Source organism: Rhinopithecus bieti, unplaced genomic scaffold, assembly GCF_001698545.2.
Source record: "Rhinopithecus bieti isolate Rb0 unplaced genomic scaffold, ASM169854v2 scaffold_32012, whole genome shotgun sequence".
Taxonomy (NCBI): Eukaryota; Metazoa; Chordata; class Mammalia; order Primates; family Cercopithecidae; genus Rhinopithecus; species Rhinopithecus bieti.
Genome location: NW_016814432.1, coordinates 1,968,872 through 1,994,416, shown reverse-complemented (window position 1 = coordinate 1,994,416; position 25,545 = coordinate 1,968,872). Strand labels below are relative to the sequence as shown.

The 25,545-nt window shown below is 46.9% G+C and overlaps 2 protein-coding genes across 2 annotated transcripts in view; both read left to right on the top strand.

Moving 5' to 3' along the window:
• The window catches only part of RIPK1 (receptor interacting serine/threonine kinase 1), a 45,698-nt gene extending 41,404 nt beyond the window's left edge, over window positions 1-4,294 (top strand). Inside the window, 2 exon segments of the mRNA XM_017850297.1 lie at window positions 1,103-1,255; window positions 3,653-4,294. Coding sequence (XP_017705786.1) covers window positions 1,103-1,255; window positions 3,653-3,939 — 440 coding nt within the window. The 3' untranslated portion in view covers window positions 3,940-4,294.
• A 5,702-nt stretch (window positions 4,295-9,996) lies between these two features.
• Window positions 9,997-25,545, top strand: part of BPHL (biphenyl hydrolase like) — a 32,591-nt gene continuing 17,042 nt past the window's right edge. The window contains exons 1-4 of the mRNA XM_017850286.1: window positions 9,997-10,160; window positions 14,929-15,032; window positions 18,328-18,494; window positions 20,120-20,273. Coding sequence (XP_017705775.1) covers window positions 9,997-10,160; window positions 14,929-15,032; window positions 18,328-18,494; window positions 20,120-20,273 — 589 coding nt within the window. The remainder of the gene's footprint in view (window positions 10,161-14,928; window positions 15,033-18,327; window positions 18,495-20,119; window positions 20,274-25,545) is intronic.

Here is a 25,545-nt window from a genome sequence, read left to right as displayed (position 1 = left end):
CACCTTTCGGCTATTGTGAATAACGCTGCAATGAACACATGGGTAGAAATATTTCTTAGAACCTGTTTTAGTTCTTTTGGGTATATACTCAGAAATGGAATTGCTGGATCATATGGTAATTCTATCTTTAATTTTTTTGAAGAATCACGATAGCTTTTTTTTTCTTTTGAGACAGAATCTCGCTCTGTCGCCAGGCTGGGGTGCAGTGGCACAATCTCAGCTCGGCTCACTGGGTTCAAGTGATTCTCCTGCTTCAGCCTCCTGAGTAGCTGGGATTACAGGCACCCACCACCGTGCCTGGCTAATTTTGTATTTTAGTAGAGATGGGGTTTCACCATGTTGGCCATGCTGGTCTTGAACTCCTGACCTCAGGTGATCCACCCACATCGGCCTCCCAAAGTGCTGGGATTACAGGCGTGAGCCACTGCGCCTGGCCCACTATACTGTTTATAGCAGTGGCTGCACCATTTCACATTCCCACCAGCAGTGCACAGGGGCTTCATTTTCTCCACATCTTTGTCAATATGTGTTATTACTATCTTTTTTTTTTTTTTTAATTGTAGGCATCCTAATGGGTATGAGGTGGTTTAGCCAGATTTTAAAGAAAGTTTAGAGGCACGGTGGCGCCCGAGCAGGCCCGTAGAATCCCAGCACGGCTTTGGAGGCCCGAGCACGGGTCGGAGTCACAAACGGAAAATCAGGAGATCGAGACCCATGCCTGGCTAACTACGGTGAACACCTCATTCTTCTAGCGTGAACAGAAAGCACAAAGAACTAGAGCGGGGATCGAGGCGTGTGCGCGCTGGGTATGGTCCTCAGCTATCTTGGGAAGGTAGGGAGGCATGGAGAATGGCAGAACCATGAGAGTGCGCAGTCTTGTCAGTGAGCTGAGAGCCGGCCACTCAGACAGCTGGGCGACAAGCCAGACTCCCGTCTCACAAAAAAAAAAAAAAAAAAAAAAAAAAGAAAAGTTTAAACGGTGGCATAGGATATTCACTAATTAACTTAATGTTTGGGGTAAAGCCCTGCTTGTTTGCCATGCTGTACTTTTTCTCTTGCTTTTGATCTAGAATTACTTACCTGTGTGTTTCTCTTTATTCAGATGAATCTGTAAAATATGCCATATACAATAGCACTGGCATTCAGATTGGAGCCTACAATTATATGGAGGTTGGTGGGACGAGTTCATCACTACTAGACAGCACAAATACGAACTTTAAAGAAGAGCCAGCTTCCAAGTACCAAGCTATCTTTGGTAAGATACCCTGGAGGGACCCAATGTCTAGCAACCTTGAACTTTCTTACTTGTGAGAAGGACATAGTGGAATCTTAAAATTTCTCTGATAATTCTTCTTGAAAGTTTTCTCATGTTACTTCTGCAAAATATCTTTGTAATTTCCATATAATTCCTTTGTTATTTATTTATTTATTTATTTATTTTCTGAGACAGAGTCTCGCTGTGTCGCCCAGGCTGGAGTGCAGTGGCATGATCTCGGCTCACTGCAAACTCTGCCTCCCGGGTTCACGCCATTCTCCTGCCTCAGCCTCCCGAGAAGCTGGGACTACAGGCGCCTGCCACCACGCCCGGCTAATTTTTTTTGTATTTTTAGTAGAGACAGGATTTCACCATGTTCGCCAAGATGGTCTCAATCTCCTGACCTCGTGATCTGCCCGCCTCGGCCTCCCAAATTGCTGGGATTACAGGCATGAGCCACCACGCCCGGCCAATTTATTTGTTTTTAATATGGAGATAATCACAGTATTTATGGATTTGTTGTGAAAATTAAATGAGTTGGTATGTATAAAAACCTTAGAACACTGCCTGACACATAGTAAGTTCTATAAAAAGTGTTAAACTTTCATCATTAGCATCATCAGTATTACTGCTCAGACCTGGAAGAAATAGCTGTGTCAGGCCCTCATCAAAGGAGATCCTGTAAAAGATAGAAGACTGTGCCCTCCACAGCACTTCTGTAATAAAATCAAGAGGACTATCTCTTATAGGGTTCTACTGTGCAGGCCCATAATGCTAATCCCAAAGTACAGTCTGGAAAAAGTCATGAGGCCAAAACAACTTCATTAAGAACCCAGCTTTCTAATTAACCATGGGATTGGCTATTTTTTTTTTTTTTTCTGTAAAGGAACCAGTAGTAAATGTTAGGCCCTGCTGGCTTTGAGGTCTCTCTTGGAACCACTCAACTCTCTTATTGTAGTGCAAAAGCAACCACAGACAATACATATGTGAATGAGCACAGCTGTGTTCCAATAAAAGTTTATTTACAAATGCTGGCAGGGAGCCAGATGTGGCCCACAGGCCATAGTTTGCCAAACCCTGGTCTAACCCATTTAAAGGACAGCTTTTAAATACCTAGAACAGAACTTCTGAATGGTCAAGGGCACCTGTGAGAATCTAATGAAATGCAGGATCTACCCCCTACAGAAATATTGACAGAATTTGGAAAGTATCTTGGGAAGTTCTGGCACTGCTGACAACCGAGTGGTGGCAATACAAGCCACATTATGGAGGGCTGAGGAAGGAAGAGAGGTTGAAAGGAAAAATGAAATATTTTCTTCCTTATGTTCTGTTTAATGAGGTAGTGTGGGGATTAAGGAATTATTTTGTTGTAGTTGTTTTACATTTTTGTTTCCTTTTATTATTTTTACGAAGGGCTAAGGGAAAGAACCAGGAGAAGGAGAGAGGTTATGGCTATTTGAGAAGAGGCAATGTCAGTTGGCGGTTGGGTGGGGTAAAGGAGGGCAAGGGTCCAGAAACAGACCTGAAGAGTAGTTACCTCATCGCTTGAAGGACAAGGAAGGCATTGTAACTGAATGGGTTCACACCTGCTGGACAATTCCTTGATTAAGAGGAAAGTGAACTGTTGGGTGGGGGTGGTGGTCAGGAGTTGAGTGGCTTTCACTCTGGCCAGATGTAAGTGGAAAATGTCTAAAAGGAACAAAATGGTGGTTTTCCCTTTACATCCAGGAAGGTCTAATACCAACAGGGTCATGGGCTAAGATTGACTAGAACACCCAACCTCGTAGCCACATAGGGGTTTTGTTCACAGAGCCATCAGCTGTGGCTCAGGGATGTGTCTACTAGGCGGAGGAATGCCTTATTCTTTTTTATTTGTTTTGTTTTTGAGACAACATCCTGCTCTGTGGCCCAGGCTGAAGTACAGTGGCACAATCATGGCTCACTGCAGCCTTGAACTCCTGGGTTCAAGTGATCCTCCTGTCTCAGCCTCCTGAGTAACTGAGGAGTAACTGAGTACAGGCATGTGCCACCATACCCAGCTAATTAAAAAAAAATTTTTTTTTGATAGAGACAGGGTCTTGCTATGTTGCCCAGGGCTGGTCTAGAACTCCTGGGTTCAAATGATCTTCCTGCCTTGGCCTCCCAAAGTGTTGGGTTATAGGCATGAGCCACCATGCCAGGCCAGGAATGCCCTATTCTAATTCACATAAAGACTCCATGTGGGCTAGCAGGCATGTGAAATGTCTGCCAGTGCATCAACAGCTATAGAACTAAGAAGTTATCCTTTTCCCTGTCTTCTGGTACTCTTCATTTCACTTGGGTTTTTTAGCAGTTCAGGAAGCTGGAATGTTTGAATGGGCTTTAGCTTGATACCTTCTTCTCTTTCCCATTTGGCAGATAATACCACTAGTCTGACCGATAAACACCTGGACCCAATCAGGGAAAATCTGGGAAAGCACTGGAAAAACTGTGCCCGTAAACTGGGCTTCACACAGTCTCAGATTGATGAAATTGACCATGACTATGAGCGAGATGGACTAAAAGAAAAGGTTTACCAGATGCTCCAAAAGTGGGTGATGAGGGAAGGCATTAAGGGAGCCACAGTGGGGAAGCTGGCCCAGGCGCTCCACCAGTGTGCCAGGATCGACCTTCTGAACTACTTGATTTACGTCAGCCAGAACTAACCCTGGATGGGCTATGGCAGCTGAAGCGGACTCCTCACTCAGTGAATAACCCCAGAAAGTTGGCTGCCTCAGAGCATTCAGAATTCTGTCCTCACTGATGGAAGTTCTGTGTCTGCAGAAATATTGTTTCCTGTATTTCATAGCCGGGGAATGGGGAAAGAAGTCTGCAGCAAAGGGGTTGCCCAGGCTGGTCTCAAACTTCTGGACTCAAGTGATCCTCCTGCCTCGGCCCCTCACAGTGCTGGCATATCAGGCATGAGCCACTGCACCCAGCCAACAATCCACTCTGAGGAAAGCGTAAGCAGGAAGACCTCTTAATGGCGTAGCACCAATCAAAAAATGACTCCTAATTGGGTTTGGAAAGGGAGAGAAGAGATATCTGAGGAAGGTCATTTTCTTTCAGCTTATGGCATTTGTTTGGACGAACGGAGGCAAGATGGCGCAGTTCTGGGTGCTTCACCGTCAACCTTCCCGAGCCGGGAAAGACACAGGTCAACTGCGCAGGCGCAACCCGCCCTCCGACGGCCGGAACCCGCCTAGCCACGCCTACCGCCCGGCGGGACCCGCCTATGTCCCGGCCACTGCCCTCCCACTCCCAGGCCCAGGACATAAAAGCCGCTCCCGGCCGGCGCGCCGCGGGAACTTCCTCAGCCCCCGCTCCTGTCGGGACTGCTTTAGGAACCTCGCCCGAGAGCCCCACCGGGTGACTCCCCCGGCCTCCCCTGCCGGACCTCACCCCTCCCCTACAAAGCTGGCTGACCAAAAAATAAATTTGCAGTTTTGCTCCTAGCCTTGCCTGCTCCCTGGTCCTTTAATACTCGCCCTGGTTTCCTAGAAAGCAAATAGGTTTCCTAGAAAGCAAATCAGCATTTCCTAGAGTTTTGCTGAAGCGAGAAGAAAAACTCAGAGAACACAAAATCAACTTTTAAAATTGTGTGCTCTCTTCTTCACGTAGGCTCCTGTTATAAAAGTACAGTACAATTCTAAGCCCTGCTCAGAGACTCTTTGAATCACAACTGCAGCTCATTGCCACGTTAGAGTCTGTTAACATGGATATCAAATACTGTATCAGTCACTATAGGCTCTAAGAATCACATGCAGTCTTCACTCCATTAAATTATCGATTATTTTTAAAATTAATTGAATTTATATTCAGTTTTCAAATTAACCGAACAGATTTAAAGGGGTACCAAGGAGGAGAGAAACATCAGATTTCCCAGACAGTTGTTGCAAGGAATTACTACTAACTGTGACTACAGGAGAAATTCTTGATTGACTTTTAAAGTTACTTCCTGGCATTCTGGTACTTTCACCCAGCCTGGGTGCCCTGGAGAGGGAACAGGAAATGCTGATCTCTACCCCTGGGTGAGAGCAGAACCTCAGGGCTGACACTGTTGAGTGGCTTCCTCGGTTTACTCTGTACTGTGAAAGTATTTTCATATTTTTTCTGTGTGCCAGAGTGAAAAAGGACAACTCCTGACTGTGGGAATTGTGCCTGTAGCACCCAACCTTTCAAAGTCCACCTGAAACTTGGGGGTGGATGAAAGAACTAGAATAGTTCAGAAGACTGAAGCTGGGCGGGCCGCTCAGCGTCTCCACTGGCATTTTGCTAAACAGACAGGGAAGGCCGTGTGCTTAGCTCTCCCCAGAGGGAGGACGAGAAGGGTGTGGTGATGGTCAGTCTGGCTGTCGGAACGGATTCTGGTGTCTTGGGCTGATAACAGTGTTGTTGATTCTGACTGTGAACCCCCTCAACTCTAGCAGACACATACACACCCCTGAAACAGGGCTGCAGAGCAAGCTATCAGCCTTGGCACTGTCAGCGTCTCGGGCTGGGTAATTCTCTGTTGTGGGGACTGTCTTGTGCCTTGTAGGATGTCTGGCAGCATCCCTGCCCCTACCTACTAGATGCCAGGGGCACTGTTCTCCCCCTGTCCCTACCCCAGTTGTGACAACAATGTCTCTAAACATTGTCAAATGGTCCTAGGAAAGGAGAAAATTGCCCCGGTTGAGAAGAGCACTGCTGTAAAGTAATGAGCCTCGGCTCTCCTGTCCACACCTGTCCAGTTACTACTTGGCCGCCACGCAGCCTTGGATCCTACAGCCCAAAAGGGAAAATGGAGGGAGGGTCCAGGCTTTGCTGGAGGGGCCTGGGTGAGTTCTGTTTGCTCCTTGTACCACCATCCAAATGGTGTTCTCAAATCTCTTAAGAGTCCAAAGAGGCTGAATAATAATATTGAAAGGCAAAAGGGCAAGGCATTTTTTAACACACTTTTTAAAATTTTATACCACAACTACAGGCTACTGATGTGATGTGTGTGTCACTGGGACAGATGGGGGTTCTCCATGGTGCCTCTGCCACGGAGGCTGCCTTTCCTGAGCATAATCCCCTTTTACCCTCCTGCTGCCTAGCAGGAGACAGGATGCTGATGGTGAGAAGAACACCTCCCTGCCAGTGCCTTTTAGCCCTCAGGATGAGAGCCCTGCAGCAGCACTGCTGTCCCGGCGCCTGGCTCTGGGGCCTTCCCTTCACCCCCACTCTCTCAGCACCATGGTGAGAAGAACCAGGTTTGCCTGTGAGGAGTTACGTACAAGGCCCAAGCTCCACAAGAACACTGCTGTTAATGAGCAGAGCCAAGGAAGCAGGATGACACAGCAGCAAAGGAGAACCGAGACTGTCGGTTTGCAAACAGACATTCACATGCTAGGTTATTACTGGTAATTGAGACCTACTTCCAGCTCCCACAGTCCTGCTTGGTGGACTTTCCACTTGTTGCTACGATCATCATCTTTGCTTTGGGTCTATCATGTGAAGTTAGGGTTTCAGGAATAAAATGTTTAATAAATCACAAAATGTTTTAGGCAGTATTTTGAGGTACATTTTAAAGTGGTATTTATGAAAGGAAAAGCGTTTTCTAATTATAATAAAGGCATAAATAAAAACAGGAGTGTACATCTTCGAGATCTTAGAAGCAGCTGATTTCAGAGAAATCACTGAAAGGTTAATGCTACTACAGTGATTTTTACAATATGTAATAATCCAAGTATACGACCAGGTATCGTGGCTCATGCTGGTAATCCCAGCACTTTGGGAGCCCAAGCTGGGAGGATTGCTTGGGGCCATGAGTTCGAGACCACCATAGACAACATAGCAAGACCCTATTTCCACAAAAACATAAAATAAAAAAAAAATTAGCCAGGTGTGGTGGTGTATGCCTGTAGGCCTAGCTTCTTGGGAGGCTAAGGTGGGCGGATCACTTGAGCCCAGGAGTTTGAGGCTGTGGGGAGCTGTGGTCACACCATGTCTCCATCATCATCATCATCATCATCATCATCATCATCATCATCATCCAAGTATAGAGTCCTGAAACTGAGAGCTCAAAACTCCCCTCTGCCACTTTTCAGCTCCCAGGGCTTGCTTCCTAATCTTTCACCATCATTATCCATGTATAGAGTCCTGAAATTGAGCAGCTCAAAATTACTTTTCAGCTGTGTCACCCAGAGCTTGCTTCCTAACCTTTCTTAGCCTCAGATGCCTCATCTATAAATGGGGAGTGCAATAGCACAAAAGGCTGATGTGAAGATTAAAGAAATATGCATCATAAGATGCCTGGCACAAAAATGGCAGTTTTTTAAACTGCACAATCTTGCTATATATAAAGAACTGGTTGTCAGGTATGTTACTTAAAAATAGTGACACCAGGCTGGGCGTGGTGGCTCACACCTGTAATCCCACTTTGGGAGGCTGAGGCGGGTGGATCACTTGAGGTCAGGAGTTCCAGACCAGCCTGGCCAACATGGCAAAACCTCATCTGTACTAAAATTACAAAAATTAGCCAGGCATGGTGGCAGGTGCTTGTAATCCCAGCTACTCGGGAGGCTGAGGCAGGAGAATCGCTTGAACCCGGGAGGCAGAGGTTGCAGTGAGCTGAGATCACGCCATTGCACTCCAGCCTGGGCAACAAGAGCGAAACTCCATCTCAAAAAAAAAAAAAAAAAAAATAGTGACACCAATAACCTAAAAACTCCGTGCTACTGTTTTGCTTAGCACTAGGGTAACTGGTGTTGAAACTGTACAGACAGCTATTTTTATCATTTCTGAGATGAAACCGCAATCAACCTATCAGGAAAAAAGGAAATATCTCACCAAAGATTGCTGAAAGTCAAATGATACTACATTCCACTCAAACATTATATATGTCTCTTTCCTTTTTTTCAGGAATTAATGTGATAGATTTATGTTGAGAGTAGAATATGAAAACTTTTGCATAGTCTGTATTTAGGCCAAGACTGCCTTTACTACTCAAGAAACTCCACAGGGCCAGTGAGGACACTGCAGGTGGCAGACATTTCCATGAGTAACACCTACAAGCACTGTGCTCACAGGACTGACACCGAAAAGGTCTCTTGGAGGGAAAGTCATGCAATATGCAAAGAAGCTATTGTCTCCGATTACTCAAGCCAAGGCTACAACAGTCGCCACAAATCTGCCAGTGATTTCCAATTGAGGCAGAACGAAAGACTTAAAGCAATAGTGGTTTTTTCCTCCACTGAGCTTTCAATTAGATAATGTCTATAACATTTATAAAGCTGGAATTATATAGTCAAAGCAAAAAACAGTAAGTGTGGTAAAACATACATAAAATGACCACTGAAGCCATTTTTAGGTGTATAGTTCAGTGGCATTAAGTACACTCACAATGTTATGCAGCCATCACGAAAATCCATCTCCCCAAACTGAAACACTGTCCCAATGAAACACCAACTTTTCATTCCCACTTCCACCAGCCCCCGACAACCGCCACTGTATTTTCTATCCCTATAAGTTTGACTCCTCTAGGCACCTTATTATATAATTGGAATCACACAGTATTTGTCTTTTTGTGACTGGCTTACCTCCCTCAGCATAGTGTCCTCCAGGTTCATGTAGTAGCATGTGTCAGAATTTCGTTCTTTGTTCAGGCTAAAAAGTGCTCCATTGCATGCACAGGCAACATTTTGTTTATCCATGTATCTGTTTTTGGACACTTAAATTGCTTCCACCCTTTTGGCTATTGTGAATAGTGCTGCTGTCAACATGAGTGTAAAAAAATTTCTTCTTGTACACCCTGTTTTAAATTCTTTTGGGTTATATACCCAGGAAAGAAAATACTGGATCATATAACTGATTTTCTGAGGAACGACAGTACTGTTCATCACAGTGGCTGCACCATTTTACATTCCCAACAGCAATATACAAGGGCTTCAATTTCTCTACATCTTCACCAACACTAATTTCTGGGGCTTTTGCTAGCAGCCATCCTAATAGGTGTGAAGTTGTATAAAGAAAATTTAAATCTCATCATCTCTGAAAAGCAAATACACTTCCACCGTTAGTAGCCGACCTGGAGCCGGAGCCCCGCCCCCGCGTGGACGCCCACCCAGCGAGGGCGCTATGGTTGGCGGCCTCGACTCCTGGAAAGGCCATGGTCGCTGAGGCGACGAGCGGGGGCGGCGCAGCGCCGACTGGGACACTCACCCCGGGAGCCAGAGCCGGGAGCCAGAGCCAGCACGAGAGGGGATGGTCTATGCGGGTGCAGGCAGTTCCAGGACTTGGAAACCAGGAGCCAAGTTTCGGTAGCCCACAGGCAAGCACCTGGTGAGGCGGGGCTTCGGGGCGGGGCTTCGGGGCGGGGCTTCGCGGGCGGCCTTCGCTGGCGGGCTTCGCGGCGGGCTGGGCGGCTTCGGGCGGCGGGCGCTTCGGGGCGGCGGCTTTCGCGGGCGGGCGCTTCGGGCTCGGCGGCGGGCTTCGGGCCGGGCCTTCGGGGCGGGCCTTTCGGGGCGCGGGGCTTCGGGGCGCCGGCTTCGGGCGGCTTCGGGGCGGGCTTCGGGGCGGGCTTCGGGCGGGCCTTCGGGGCGGGGCCTCGGGCCGGGGCTTCGTGGCGGGGGCTTCGGTGCGGGGGGCGCTGGTTTAGGGAGCGGCGCGAGCAGGGATGGCAGCGGCGGGCCGGTGGGAGCACGTGGGCGAGGCCTCGGGCGGGAGTTGCGGCCTCGGGGACCGCCCTGGGTCTCAGGCGCATGGCGCGCTCCCGACGAGACGCCGGAACTGTGGCCCGTATTGGTGGCGCGGGCTGGGTGCGGCCGAGGCCGCTGTGGGCGGCCCTGCGGGCTTTGCCTGACCTCGGCGGCTGCAAGCCTGGGGATCACGCTCCCAGGGGGGCTGGACCCGCGGCCGCCTTCGGGTAATGGCGGCCACCCCGCCCCTGGGATCCCCAGCATAGGCGCTCGAGGGGCGGCGGGAGGGGCGCGCGACGACCGCCGGAGTTCCGGGCGTGTGGGCACTGGGCGTGGGCGAGGTCCGGCCACCCTGTCGCCCTTTGTGCCGCGAGACCCCGATCTTGGGGTGCAGCCGCGCTTGGTGCGCGAGTCCCTCGATCGTGCATGCGCCTCGGTCAGCCTAAGTTCCAGGAGTCCGGAGCAGTGGAGGCCTTGGGCCGTGGAGTGCAGCCCCTTCAGTGTGCAGACCAGAGAGACCCAGGGAGATACTTTTGCCCGTAGTATCGACTCACCCGTGACGAAGCACGGATTAGAATCCCGACACCCTTATTAGTCCATTGCTCTGTCCAGAGTCCACGCTGTAAGGGCATAAGGACAATAATCTCTTCTTCCTGTTATGTCAGAAATCAGCCTGAGAATGACTGTGCCCATTAGCTCTCTAGTACCGCTAAGGCCTTAATCACGGTCCCGAGAGTCCTAAGTCTTCTCTTTGCTTGCTGATCTCGTACCTTAATGTGCAAAAGAATCACATTGGGAACTGTGAAAATTCAGAATCCTGGGCCTCACTCCCAGAGGATCTGATCTCCATGTGTGGAGATGCCCAGGAACCTGCTTTATTCTCATTTGTCCTCCCACCTCTCCCCCATTTCAGGTAAAACAATAACAAAAAACTGGATTAATTTCTGACCTTCCATCTTGAAAATGGATGCTCTTGGTCCCCATAGATACTGGGCACAAATGTGGATAGAGCGACATGAAGCTTGTTTTACTTTATTGTCTACATACATCCCTACACACATGCAAACGCACGTATACAACGAACGTACACAGTGCATGTGGGCAGTTGACTGTTGATGGGCTATTTCCATAAAGTCAATACTAGATAGGTACACAGTGTTTAGAACTTTACTTGATCCAACATAAAAACTTTTAGTTTGAAAACTTGATTTAGAAGGAGAAAAGAGGGCAAAACTGACCAACTTTTAAAATTTCATATTGCAATTGACTTGCTCCTTTAATTTTAGAATTATTATGAGATGGTCAGGGCTATTTTGATAGATGGAAAAACATGTCAATGGCTACAACTGTATAAATGAACAGTGAAGATGATTATTTTTTCCAGTTTCCTGTTTGCAGAAAGGCATTGAAATAAGTAAGGTTACTGTAATTGTACATATATATATACATATATATATTTTTTTTTTCTTGAGACTGACTCTCGCGCTACTGCCCAGGCTGGAGTGCAGTGGTGTGATCTTGCTCACTGCAACCTCCGCCTCCCAGGTTTAAGGGATTCTCATGGTCTCAGCCTCCCGAGTAGCTGGGATTACAGGCACCCGCCACCATGCCCGGCTAATTTTTCTATTTTTAGTAGCAACGGGGTTTCACCATGTTGGCCAAGCTGGTCTCGAACTCTTGACCTCAAATAATCCACCCGCCTCGGCCTCCCAAAGTGCTGGGATTACAGGCGTGAGCCACCGCTCTTGGTCTACCAATATAGTTCTGATAGGTTATTTAATGGTTGAGGAAGGCCCCCTTCACCGAGTTGCATTGCAGGTCATTCTTCCTAAAATATCTCTGAAAAAACAGATTTCTCTGGATTTCATACTGCCATTTTATACATGCATCTGCAAGTTGATATGACATATAATCTGGAAAACAAGCAGTGGTATTAGTTAATCCTGAAACGCAGCTGTAGCTCAGTGTCAGTAGGTAAAAGGACTCATGTAAAAACTTAGCTTCAGAATAGCCAGTGCCCAACCTACAATTGACTTGTGTTCCGAAAACTTGTTTGTAAGTCTGCTGTTTGGAACTTTGACCCTTATTTCAAAATCTGTAAGGTGATTTATTCCTGGGTCAGATAAAAAAAAAAACCTTTTCTACCTGAAATTGTGTGTTATGTACAGTTATAAATATTAATAATTCACATAACCTAACAATCTTCCTAAAAAAAGCTTTCCAAGTTCAACCTTGGGATGCCCTGCCAGAGAATCAGAGACTGTCCTTCTGCTGACGCCTGCACCACACTGTATCTGGCAGTCAGAGTGCGGCCCCAGTGCCTGAGCCCTCTTAGGACTCTGTTCAGCCATGAGGTTAGAGAGGAATCACGGCCTCCGGAGTTCTGATGGCCCCGTGGCCACTTCCTAGCTATGTGAATGTGGGCAGATTGTTCAACCTCTCTGAGCCTCTTGCCTTGCAGCGTTTTTGTGAGCATTTGAAACAATGAATGTAAAAGCCTGGGGATATAATAAACATGAAGTAATTAGTAGGCACAATGGGAATATTTATATAATAGTACAATATATAAGAAATGTAAAAATAATCCATCAAGATTCATGTAAATTCAAGCCCTGAAGGTAGCAAATACTTTATTGTAGGCTACTTTGCAAAACATACACAAAAGAAATAGCTGAACATATAATATTGTAATAGCAGTTTCTTTTTTTTTTTTGAGATGGGATCTCTCTCTGTCACCAGGCTGGAGTGCAGTGGCACGATCTCGGCTCAGTGTAATCTTCACCTCCTGGGTTCCAGTGATTCCCCTGCCTCAACCTCCGGAGTAGCTGGGATTACAGGCACGCGCCACCAAGCCCAGCAAATTTTTTTTGTATTTTAGTAGCGACGGGGTTCTACCATGTTGGCCAGGATGGTCTCGATCTCCTGACCTTGTGATCCACCCACCTGGGCCACCCAAAGCGTTGGGATTACAGGTGTGAGCCACCACGCCCGGCTGATCCAAAGCTATCTGAACCATAGAAATTAATTTCTCAGAGGAATAGGGCAGGAATCATAATAAGTAAATGGCAGGGTCAGTATTGCCATTGTTTGCTGGCTTCGTTGATGCCCCTCTAATAATATTTCTGTAGATAAGGAGCTTATAGTTTGGTCAGACCTTATTACTACCCAATTCTGTCTTATTTTTCCAGAAATTGTGTGTTAAGATTAGATGTACCTGTGTTCAACACATCTGTTTCCTCGTTTGTTTCTTTTTTACTTGAGATTGGCAAATAAGATTAAACCAGAAGAGAAAACAGGACCTCATTTTTCAAAAGGACTGTGTTTCAGTTTTCTTTTGACTAAGGGCAGAGGTAGGGGTAAGGAGTATGTGAAAGAAAAAGATGTGCCGGGCGCGCCTGTAATCCCGGCACTTTGGGAGGCCGAGGCGGGCGGATCACGAGGTCAGGAGATTGAGACCATCCTGGCTAACACGGTGAAACCCCGTCTCTACTAAAATACAAAAAAATTAGCCGGGCGAGGTGGCGGCGCCTGTAGTCCCAGCTGCTCGGGAGGCTGAGGCAGGAGAATGGTGGGAACCCGGGAGGCGGAGCTTGCAGTGAGCCGAGATCGCACCACTGCACTCCAGCCTGGGCGACAGAGCAAGAAAAAAAAAAAAAGAAAAGGAGATGGTGGTTGATGTCATTGTATCGGCACTCAGCCAGGAGAAGAGGAGCTCCTCCTTCTGGCATCTGTCCTGGCTGGCCATCATGTGCCTCCTGTGCTTCCCGCAGTCATCTGTCTGATAAGCTGTGGGAAGTTTGGTGGGTCCTGGTGCGGGGGCCGTCTGTGTGCCCCACTGGTGTATATCCCAGGACAGTCAGGCCCTCCTGGAAGAGCAGCTGAGGAGAGGTTAATCAGAACACCTGTAGAGCACACATAATTCAGACAGGACAGACACTGGCATTGTGCCTGTCTTGAGGCATTGTCCTGTACTAAGCGTGGTCCAGTTAGATGCTGGATCCTAGGAGGTCTTAGGCCAAGGCGGGTGAGTGGCAGGAAGGAGGGCTCTTGAGATGGAGGCTTATGGACAGGGCTACTTAGTAGTTGACACAGACATGTTTTAACATTTTAAAAAATAGTAGGCCTTGTCAGTGCAGATGGGCAGTCTTGACTATGGCCCTCCTGCAGCAGGCCAGACAACACAGGATACCCTACAGCTAAGGAACAGCCTGGAGATCAGCACCTTGAGACCAGTCTCATCTTTGGGAATGTCACCAAGGCTGCTGAAGGTCTGGGTAGGTCCTCTGGGTCTGCTGAGGTGCAGACGAGTGGCTCCAGGGTTTTTGCCCCTGATGTCCACCTTCATTTCACTGCACCAAGCCCCACGCCAGCCTGCACTTGAGTGCCCTTGGCTTCCAGCTCACCAGCGTGTGCTGTGAGCCTCTGGCCGATTCAGCAAGCCTGCTAGGGTTTTTGTAGCGCGAGCCCCAGGCTGGTCACGATGGCGTATTCAGCATGAGAGCACAGTTCAGATTGGCAGTCTAGTAAAGAAGATTCAAACTCATGTCACTGTTCAGAATTGGAAAAATCAGAATAACCCAAGGAGCCTGCAAGGCAATGTGGAAGCGACTCATTCGTATACAAAGACAGTTTTATCATGTTAAATTAAATGATTTTCCTTTGGGGGTGCATTTTTAAACATCTCTCAAATTGTATTTTTTAATTGACATAATTGTGCCTATTTATGGGGTATATAATGTTGTTTCCATACATACAAAGTGTAGTGATCAGATCAGTGTAATTGGCATATCCATCGTCTCAAACACTTCTTATTTCTTGTGTTGGGAGCATTCAGTATCTTCCTTCTAGCTATTTGAAAAGATCTCTTATTGTTAGCATCCCACAGTGGCCCACAACACTAACACTTATTCCTCCTGTCTACCTGCAATTGTGAATCAACTAAGAAATCTTCCGTCTCCCCTTTCCCCCTGTGGGGAAGGGTTTTTTCTCTTCTAGAACCTCGGTAACCTCTGCCAAAGTGGCTGTGAATGGCGTTCAACTGCATTATCAGCAGACTGGAGAGGGAGACCATGCCATCCTGCTACTTCCTGGGATGCTGGGTCTGGACACTTTTTAATGGAATGCTTTTGCATGCTGTAAAATCTATGATGCATTCACAATACTAGATGCCAAATGTTGATTATTAGTTTTAGTGCTTTTCTGAAGTGTTTTAATATTTGCTACAATCAAACTTAAATGACTTAGAAAGGTGGGTAACTTTCTACTGCTGTTCAGAATTGCATTTTTTATTCCTTTAGTAAAGTACCCAGTTTTCCTGTGCAAGTGCACTATGAAATCACAGTTGCCCGTAATTTGGGAGGGTGACAGGGGTCAAGGAAAGGGGTGTGGGAAGAAGGGGTAGATAAAAGAAGAAGGTGAGTGGGTAATCAGTCATCCTAGTTTGCCTGGCATGGGGGAATTTTCCACGATGTGGGACTTTCAGTGCTAAAACTAGGGTGGATTGGTCACTTGTTGTGGTTGATAATATATTCAGTTAAAATAAGAGGTAAGAAAAAAAACTCAGTTTAAGTCTTTTTACAAATCAGAGTTAGATTAGCATATTACCCTCTCTCAATGTATGGGCCATAATAAAACCTACTGGATCTCAGTCTCATTTTCATAACTGGAATTTAGATGTAGAAAGTTCAAGGGAAAAATTTCCAGTGATTCCAGGACATCCCAAATCTGGTTTTAAGGGCATTAGTATTGTTGCTTTATTTTTGATTTGGTAAAATAATCCTAATATTTAATCTCAATATCGATGGGGGATTGGTTCCAGGAAGCTCTCAGATCCCAAAATCTGAGGATCCTCAAGTCCCTGATATAGAATAGCGCAGTATTTGCATGGAAGCTACAGGTCCTCCTGTATACTTTAAGTCATCTCTAGATTACTTACCATATCTCATGCAATGTAAATGCTGTGTAAATAATTGTTATCTCAGATTGTTTAGGGAATAATGACAAGGAAAAAACCCTGTACATGTTCAGTACAGACTCAACCATCCATTTCTGTCCCCAAATATTTTTGTTCTGAGGTTGGTTGAATCCACAGATGTGGAACCCGTAGATAGGAAGGCTGACTGTACTTATTTCTTTGTGATTTGCTTCTTTCGAAAAGTGAAGTGCTGAAAAGGTTCCACTTGACCGAGCCTCAGCGGACCGTGGCACCGCTGCAGCTAGCGAGGCGCATGTGTCTAAATGGTGCTGGGCACCTTTGTTTGCCTTAAGCTGATGAATGAGGACATTGACTCTCATGGCTGATGTGGAGCTAAAGTTATCTGTAAAAGCATTTCCCATCTTAGCTTTCCATTATTTCAGTATTGCAGTCGTTGTCCAGGTGCTAAAAACTTACCAATTTAATTTTTTTTTTTTTGAAAGGGAGTCTCACTCTGTTGCCCAGGCTGGAGGCAGTGGCACGATCTCGGTTCACCACAACCTCTACCTCCCACTTTCAAGCAATTCTTCTGCCTCAGCCTCCCGAGTAGCTGGGATTACAGGTGTGTGCCACCACGCCTGGCTAATTTTGTATTTTTAGTAGAGATGAGGTTTCACCATGTTGCCCTGGCTGGTCTTGAACTGCTGACCTCAGGTGATCCACTTGCCCTGGCCTCCCAAAATGCTGGCATTACAGGCATGAGCCACTGTGCCTGTCCCCAATTTAATTTTTGTTTATGTAAAATATTAGCATGATTCCAACATAAAAAAAAATGGACCAGAGGAGATTCTCTCTCCTGTCCCATCCTCAGCACCCAGTTCCCCTCCCAACAAGCCTCTCAGGTGTCATATGCTGATAACTATGTACATGTATTCCCTAAACGTTTTTTGACGTTTTGTATTCTTGGCGCTGGTCTTCAAATGTGTACATGTATTCCAGGAGCAAATGCCTTCTTGTTTCTGAAATTGGTCTTTTAGACTGTTCTTCTTTCCCATCTTCTCCTCTTCTGCCCCGCCTTCAGGGTATTTCCCTCGCCAGAACCAGGTCAGAGGCAGAAGAGAAGCCTCATGGGTCACAGCAGCAGATGTGGGCTGGAGATCCATTCATTTGGTTTTGGCTTGAATTTTCTGAATGATTTACTTGATCTCGAGAAAGATATATCTTGCCAGGAAATGATAGGCCTTGACGATGTTAAATGATCCTGCACCACCTTGAAAGACATTTTCTAATATAGTTTATCAGGCAAAGTGGTTAGTAGTCATTTGTGGCCTGAGATAGAAGTCCTCAGAAATCAGCAGACTTCACTGATAAAATGCTGACTTGCCCCTGGACTGGGCTCTGTGAGAGTGGCCTTCTGCACTGTGCACAGTAGGTGTGAACACGCCACACCTACAGCGACCATGCGGTGGGCTGTGGACTAGCAGGCCAAGCTCCCTGCAGGCCCACTAATAGAATTCAGCTTTTAGCGTAGGCTGTTTCATACTCTTCTGATGAAACTGATTTGGTTTTTTTCCTCCACACTGCTTCCGCATTTCAGTGTTTTCATTTAGTTTTTCTGGTTTTTAATTATAACTACAAAATAAAATCTTTAGGCTATTCACCTTAACTTAGTAAAAAAAAAAAAAAAATTAAAAACCTGGAATTTTAGAATTCCACTTTGAATAACTTGGACCAAATCTCATAAATTTGTGTGCAGATATTATAGAGATCCCTCTCATGTGTAAGTCATTGTTTTAAGAAGAAAAGAGAAACCAGAAGCATATCTGTAAATTAATTTCTATACAGTTTCATTAATTCTTTTCTTTAGGAAAGGAAGATTAAGCCAAAGAGGTTTGGAAAGTGCTGAAATAATACAGAACCAAAGGAAGACCCAGGGCCTCTGTCCTTCTCAAAATAGCCACCAGGGGGAGGTCGGAGGCGGGCCTGCCCTCCGCCGGGAAAGGAAGCCCGCCTCCTTTTTTTTTTTGGAGACTGTCTTGCTCTGTGCTCAGGCTGGAGTGCAGTGGCGCGATCTCGGCTCACTGCAACCTCCGCCTCCCGGGTTCAAGCAGTTCTCCTGCTTCAGCCTCCTGAGTGACTGGGACTATAGATGCACGCCACCACACCTGGCTAGTTTTGTTTGTTTGTTTGTTTTTGTATTTTAGTAGAGACCCAGGCCGGTCTCGAACTCCTGAGCTCAGGCAGTCCGCCCACCTCAGCCTCCCAAAGTGCTAGGATTACAGGCGCACCCGACTAGCCTGCCTCCTTTCTTTGAGTAGATGGATTAAGTCGTTGCAAGGCTGCTTTCCTGATTATGTTCTGACCACTTTGAGTAGAAATTAGTTACTTTGCTTTAAGATTATTATTGCTTCTGTTTTCACTGTAACATGTTTGACAGGTGATAGTTGATCACCTGAGGGTAACCAAGTGGCTGTTTTTAGGAAGTGGAGAGACTGATTTTGGACCTCAGCTCAAGAACCTCAATAAGAAGCTCTTCACAGTGGTCGCCTGGGATCCTCGAGGCTATGGACATTCCAGGCCCCCAGATCGCGATTTCCCAGCAGACTTTTTTGAAAGGGATGCAAAAGATGCTGTTGATTTGATGAAGGTGGGTCTCTTAGGGAAGGGCCGGGGGAGGAAAGGTGGCTGGGCCTGTGTTCATTTATTTTGTTTAAATTTTGTTGTTATCTCTTTCTACAAAATAATACCATGTGATTGCTATAGAAAACTCAAAGAGTTCAAATAGGTATAAAGAAGAAAGTCGAAATCGCCCACAGTCCAGCTCTCCAGAGACGCTACCAAGTCTTCGCGGCTCTGCTTTCTGGCCAGTCTTATTATGTCACAAACGCAGTTTCATATTGATGCCATCATACTACACCTAACGTTTTTCTAACTTACTATTTTTATTGAGCAATTTTTCAAGGAAATAACTTTCATGTCAATAAATATGCATTTATACTAGTTGTATGATAGGCACATATTATTCCATTGTATGGATGTACTGTATCTTATTTCACCGATTTTTTTTTTTTTTTGAGACAGCGTTTTGCTCTGTCACCCAGGCTGGAGTGCAGTGGCGCGATCTCGGCTCACTGTGACCTCTGCCTCCCGGGTTCAAGTGATTGTCTTGCCTTAGCCTCCCGAGTAGCTGGGATTACAGGCACGCACCACTAGGCCCAACTGATTTTTGTATTTTTAGTAGAGACAGAGTTTCATTGTGTTAGCCAGGATGGTCTCGATCTCCTGACCTCCTGATCCACCCACCTCAGCCTCCCGAAGTGCTGGGATTACAGGCATGAGCCACCACACCTGGCCTGTTTCACCAGTTTTCTAATAGCAGATAATTAACTTAATTTTTAAGTTGTCTTTTTCTGCTGTTACAAATAGCAGGCAGTGAACATTCTGTTGTTCCTGGCCATTTTCATTTTTTTGCTACTATAAACAGTACTGTTGTGGACATCCTGGACTGAGCTCCTGGCACACGTGGGAGAATTTCATACAAATTTAGGAGACAATTTGCTAGGTGATAGAAGTTCCAGATGTTCATTTTACAGGATAGTGCCAGAGTAGTTACACCACTTTAGGTTCCAGGCAGCAAATATCTTGGACTAATATTAATTCTTTACCTTTAATTTTCCAGTCATTCTGTTCTTTCTTCTTGGCAGCCTCTCTAAGATGTAATCTTTGTCCATTTTCCCTGCCAAACACATGTGCAGACCCTGGCTGATTCACCCGCGGGCTCACATAACCTCCCCATGACGCTGTTCTCTGACAGCCTGGCTCTTGCCGGTTCTTCCCACAGTTGCTTTACCAGATACCCTGCTTCACTTCATCCAGCAGAGCTCAGGGTCCCCTCTCTGATCTATGGACTATTCTCAAGGTCCTTGCTCAGGCATGCGTATGCGCTCACACACACACACGCACGCTGTATTTGTCATATCTAAGTAGTTGGTCTCCATTGATTCTAGTTCCTTGAGCTTTTTATCCAACCAGAAGATGTAGTTCCCTCCTAATTCAAACCCATACCGTATACTCAGGTGTTTGTGACAATTTCCACTAAAACTAATTAAGAGAAAACATGACGTCATCAAATGGTGGACTCTAGGATTTTTCTTTCCTGACTAATTGATACTCCAGACCCACACCTGTATTGATTCTGATAATTAGTGACTCAGTTTCTTTTAACAGAGAGGAGCAATAACTTGTGCTATGCATTTTATCGTATGATCATAGGCGCTGAAGTTTCAGAAGGTTTCTCTGCTGGGGTGGAGTGATGGGGGTATAACCGCACTCATTGCCGCTGCAAAATATCCGTCTTACATCCACAAGATGGTGATCTGGGGTGCCAATGCCTACGTCACGGACAAAGACAGCATGATATACGAGGGTAGGTTCTGCGAAGTGGAGATGCTGGGACAGCAGATCCTTCCCCTCTCTCCGCATCTCATCTCTTATTGTGAGATATGTTGACAAGTCTTATCTCTTCTGCTTCTAGTTCTCAACTCTCAGGTAGGAATAATAACGAGTTCTCAGAAAAGTAATGCAATTTAACCAGTCTGAGTTTTAAAGCTTTCTATTTCCAGGAGTGAAACTTCATGGCTCAGGAAAAGGCTAAGTAAAATCACTATTTCCATTTACTGCTACTGATAATGAACTTCGAGGAAGAAGGGGGTGGTGTGAAGTGTTATTGATAACCTCATTTAAAATAATGTGAGGCCAGGCACAGTGGCTCATGTCTGTAATCCCAGCACTTTGGGAGCCCAAGGCAGAAGGATCTCTTGAGCCCAGGAGGTCGAGGCTGCAGTAAGCCATGACTGTGCCACTGCACTTTTGCCTGGGTGACAGGAGTGAGAGAGAGAGAGATGGGGGGAGGAAAGAAAATAATGTTGAGTGTGGAAAAGAATCACTGGATTCAAATATGAAACCTTTTATTTTGATTTAAATAATTTCTGTGCTGTTTGCATGCTTTAAGGTTGTCCTCCAAGCCTGTCTGAGTTTTTTTTGTTTTGGTTTTGGTTTTTTTGAGATGGAGTTTCGCTCTTGTTGCCCAGGCTGGAGTGCAATGGCATGATCTCGGCTCACCGCAACCTCTTCCTCCTGGGTTCAAGCGATTCTTCTGCCTCAGCCTCCCAAGTAGCTGGGATTACAGGCATGCACCACCACATCTGGCTAATTTTGTATTTTTTAGTAGAGATGGTGTTTCTCCATGTTGGTCAGGCTGGTCTCGAACTCCCGACCTTGGCCTCCCAAAGTGTTGGGATTACCGGCGTGAGCCACCGCCCCCAGCCTGAAGTCTTTACAGGCACTGGAATAGGGGCCAGCGAACGGTAGCCTGTGCATTACACCTAGCCTGCCTCCCACTTCTGTGCAGCCCATGTACCAATCAAGGCGGTTAGTGCTGTGAATCACAGAGACCAAGCTGGGGTATCCCTTTATCACCCAGCATTGCTGCCCCAGACCTGCACTGGTGGTCACTACACAGGGGTGACTGTTGGCAATGAGCAGGCACCTAGTCATGGAATTTTAGTCAGCAACTCAGGAGTTGCTTAGCCTCCAGCAAGCTGCCCACATTGAGATGACCAGGCTCTTGGGAGGAGCGAAGGGTGCACCAGGATCTAGGGGTTGCTGGGACAAGAAGTGAAACTGACCTGCATTACCCTACTGCCCCCACCTGCCAGCCTGGCCCACCAGGACCCTCTTCCTCAGGCCACTAGCTTTTGTCCCGAGTGTGATTTTAGTGGATCCCAGATGGCCTGCCCCAGACACAGGACTAGGTGTGTCAGGTGTTTTCTCCTCATGTGTGAGTATCTGCATAATGCCTCTGATTTTGTTTCCTGGCCAGCAAAACCTAAAATATGTATTTACTCTGGCCCTTTACATAAAAGGTGTACAGATCTCTTCGCTAGAATGTCACAAGTCTAGTGTTTTTCAGCTCTTCTGCAATTCACATGACTTTGAAGTAAGCTACTTAGAGGCAGTGTTCTGTTGTAGAATCGTAGTTCTTCACAGTCTTTCTGTGTTTTCAATGAATATGAAGCTTTTACGGTGAGTCTGATGTGGTTGCCAGTCCTGTCTGTGCTCCTGCTTGTCCTTGTTTTGCTCCTGCCTGGTGTCCGTTTTGTTCAGAGTAAGCCATTCCGTTCTGTTAAGGATCTGTCTCCTCACGTGGCCTCTAGGACAGGCTGCCTTGAGTTCTTCCTCCCTCTCCTGTGTCCTTGAATTCTCTCCACTGGGTCAGTCCTCTCAGCCTGCAAAAGTGGGCGCAGTTCTTCCTCCAGAAAGTTGCCACTCCTGCCTGTATTTGCTATCTTCCCATTCTTTATTCTTTCCCACAAACTTATGGAGAGAGCCACCTGCGTTCCCTGCTTCTAGGGATCCTCCTCTCCTTCCTCCTTTAGTCCATTCTGCCCCATCTCCCTCTCTGGCCCATTCTAGCCCCTCTACTGAAATTCTTCTCGCTGCCCCCTGCCCCCTTGTTCTTTCCCGTAGTCTCTATCTCAGTTCATGGCCTGCAGATGACCTGGCATCCAGGCAGAGCCCCAGACGCATCCCTCGAGGGCAGAGGGCAGAGTCCTCTTCTGCCCTCTTCATTTGCCCACCTTGCCCTGTTCATTGAACTGCGATGCTTTCTGTTGTCACCACGTGCATACTACCCCTCCGGTCATCCTCACCTCTCTTCCTCCCCCCATTCTCCTGGTTTAGGCCGCTAACTTCTTATGGTAGTTTGTCCTCCATAGGAGAGTTTCCTTTGTAAGGCAAAAATCGAGTCACTTAATTCTGCTAGAGGACTTAAAATCCTTCACTAACCAGCAAAGTCTGTGCCGATTGGCTGGCCCCTCCTGCCAGCCCCTCACTGGGCATTCTCCCATCTCCCCTTTCTCCTCATCCTTCCAGTGCCTCTCCCACATGGAATAAACAGCCATTCCTGGAACAAGCTACCCCCTCATGCCTCATCGCCTTTGGAACTGCTGCTGTGCCACCTCACACCAGCCTTCCCCTCAGCCACATTCTCTGCCAGGGAGTATTCACCCCTGACACAGCTCCTTGGGGCTCAGCATCTGGGAAGGCGTCCCGGAGCCCTGAGACCTGGCGGTGCTCTCCCTCCTGGACCCTGCCACACATTGCACATGCCTGTGCCACGGCCCTTCATCCTGGACACTGTCGTCACTCACTCCCTTGCCTCGGTCACTGCAGTGGGAACTCACCACATGCAGTTGCTCTGACTTTCCTTTCTTTATGAAAGCAAGAATCTCTCAGTAGCACGCACTCTTTACTCTCTGACATCTCTCTACTTCCCCTCCTGGCCACCCTTTCTTTCTCATCCGCCATTCTCTCCTAACTTGTGTCAGGATGGCTGTGGCCCACCAGTCTGCTGTAACCAAGCCCCTACCATGCACCTCCTCTTGGCTCCTTGGTCATTCTGCAGCATTCGGGAACATGCTCATGATGTGTGCGCCATTGGTCATGCCCCACTTCTTGAAGCTTTCTCTGTCTGGAAATTCTTGCCACCGTCTTCTGCCGACTTCCCCTCCTCTCTCAGGCTGTTCCCTGGCTGACACGTGCCTGCTCCCCCATGTGGGCCACAGTGTTGGGGTCCTCCAGGCATCACCCTCGGTGCTCTGCTCCCCTCTCACCCTCACACCTGAGTAGCTTCACTCAGCTCCTTGCTCCACCTAACTCCCAAACCACACATATTTGACTGTTTTCTTTTTAAGAGACAAGTTCTCACTGGGCGTGGTAGCTCACACCTGTAATCCCAGCACTTTGGGAGGCTGAGGCGGGAGGATAACTTGAGCCCAGGAGTTCAAGACCAGCCTGGGCAACATAGCAAGACCCCGTGTCTACAAAAAATACAAAAATTAGCCAGGCATGGTGGCGTGTGCCTGTAGTCCCAGCCATTTGGGAGGCTGAGGTGGAGGATCACCTGAGCCAGGGAGGTTGAGGCTGCAGCGATCTGTGATTGCACCACTGCACTGTAGCTTGGGTAACAGAGGCGAGACCCTGTCCCAACAACAACAACAAAAAAAAAAAAAAAAAAGAAAGGAAAGAAAAAGAGATGAGTTCTCACTATGTTGCCTTATTCAACTTTTTGTTCAATTTTCTTACCTGGTTGTCTCACACATACCTTAAATTCAGTCTGTCTAATACTGACTTCATGATCTTCCCTCTAGGCCTGTCCCTTCTGCTACATTTCTTATCTTTATAAATAATACTCACCGGAATGTACTTTCTCCCTCAAAGTAATATTTTAATTACTATTTATTGAGTGCCTGCCATGAGCTAAAGTCTATAACTATGTGTTATCCCTGTAAGATCTCTGATACTCAGCCTGCTTGTCATGTGAAAAACAGGGGCTCATGAAAGTGAGGAAACCTTCCAGACCACATCCCCACACTGCAGCCTGCAGCCCACTCCGCTCCTCTGCTGGGCTCTGAGTGGACCCATCTTGCCCTCCCCCTCTCTCCCTCCCACCAGGCTCCCGCCAGCCTCGTTGGTCCCGCCTGGGCTGATTCTGTGCCTCTCCAACCGGTCCAGGTCCTTGCCTCCTACCAGTCTGCCTTCCATGGTGCTCTGAGAGCAATTCAGCAATATGTGCATCCCATGGTATCTTACTTTAAGCCTTCCAGGACTCCCCACGACTTTCATGATAAAGTTCAGGCTCCTTCACTTTGCTCACGGAATGAGTGGCCCGGCGTCTGCCTTTCCATGTCCCCTCCCCCCACCTTCCCCTCCCAACCACCAGTGTCCAGCCATCCGAGACCACCTGGCCCTCTGCAGCAGGTGGCGGGGTCCTGCCTCCTTGTGTGGGCCCTCCCTGCTCCCTTCCCACGCCTTCACTTGTTTGCTGACTTCCCTTCTCCCAGAACGGCCCAACCACTCCATCCTCTAGGAAGCCCTCACCGCTGTCACCCCCTCTCCATTGCCCGTGTGAGCACACAGGCCACTCTGCTGCAGATGGCGGCTGGTTCTTGTACCTGTCTCCTGGGGTGTAGGAGCAACAGTATCTCCCCAGGGCCTAAGTCCATGAGTGAAATTGTTGTGCGCAGATACACTGCATTATAAGTGACAAATTATTTTCCAGCAAAATAAATTTACACTTCCACCAGCAATAGATGAGATTCCTTAACTTTTACCTCTTCAACAAAAACTTGAAATTCTCAGACTTCTTAATTCACTGGCCAATCAAATGGGTGTAAGATGTTATCTTATTGGGGTCTTCATTTGCATTTTGTATTACTAATAAGATTGAAAATCTGTTTATCCACCATTTGAGTTTCTTCTGTATTATATCTATTCACGTATTTTTATCGGCTAAAAGTTTTTTATTATGTAATATTTGATATGTGTAATGCAGTATGTTTAGGTATACAGTATGAAATGTAACAACAGAACAACCCCCGACTCTCCACCCAACTCAGCACCAGAACATGTTATCCCAGTGTGACTACTGTGCAGTTTTAAGAAAATACTCTAATCCTAATTAATAACCCCTTTTAGGGTAACTGTGTTGTAAACACCTTTTCACAGTGGGTGGCTTGCCTTTTATGGACAGAAGTACTTAATGAAAGGAAATGCCACATGTTTTATTTTCTTTCCTTTTCTTTTTCTTTTCTTTCCTTTCCTTTTTATTTATTTATTTTTTTTTTGAGACAGGGTCT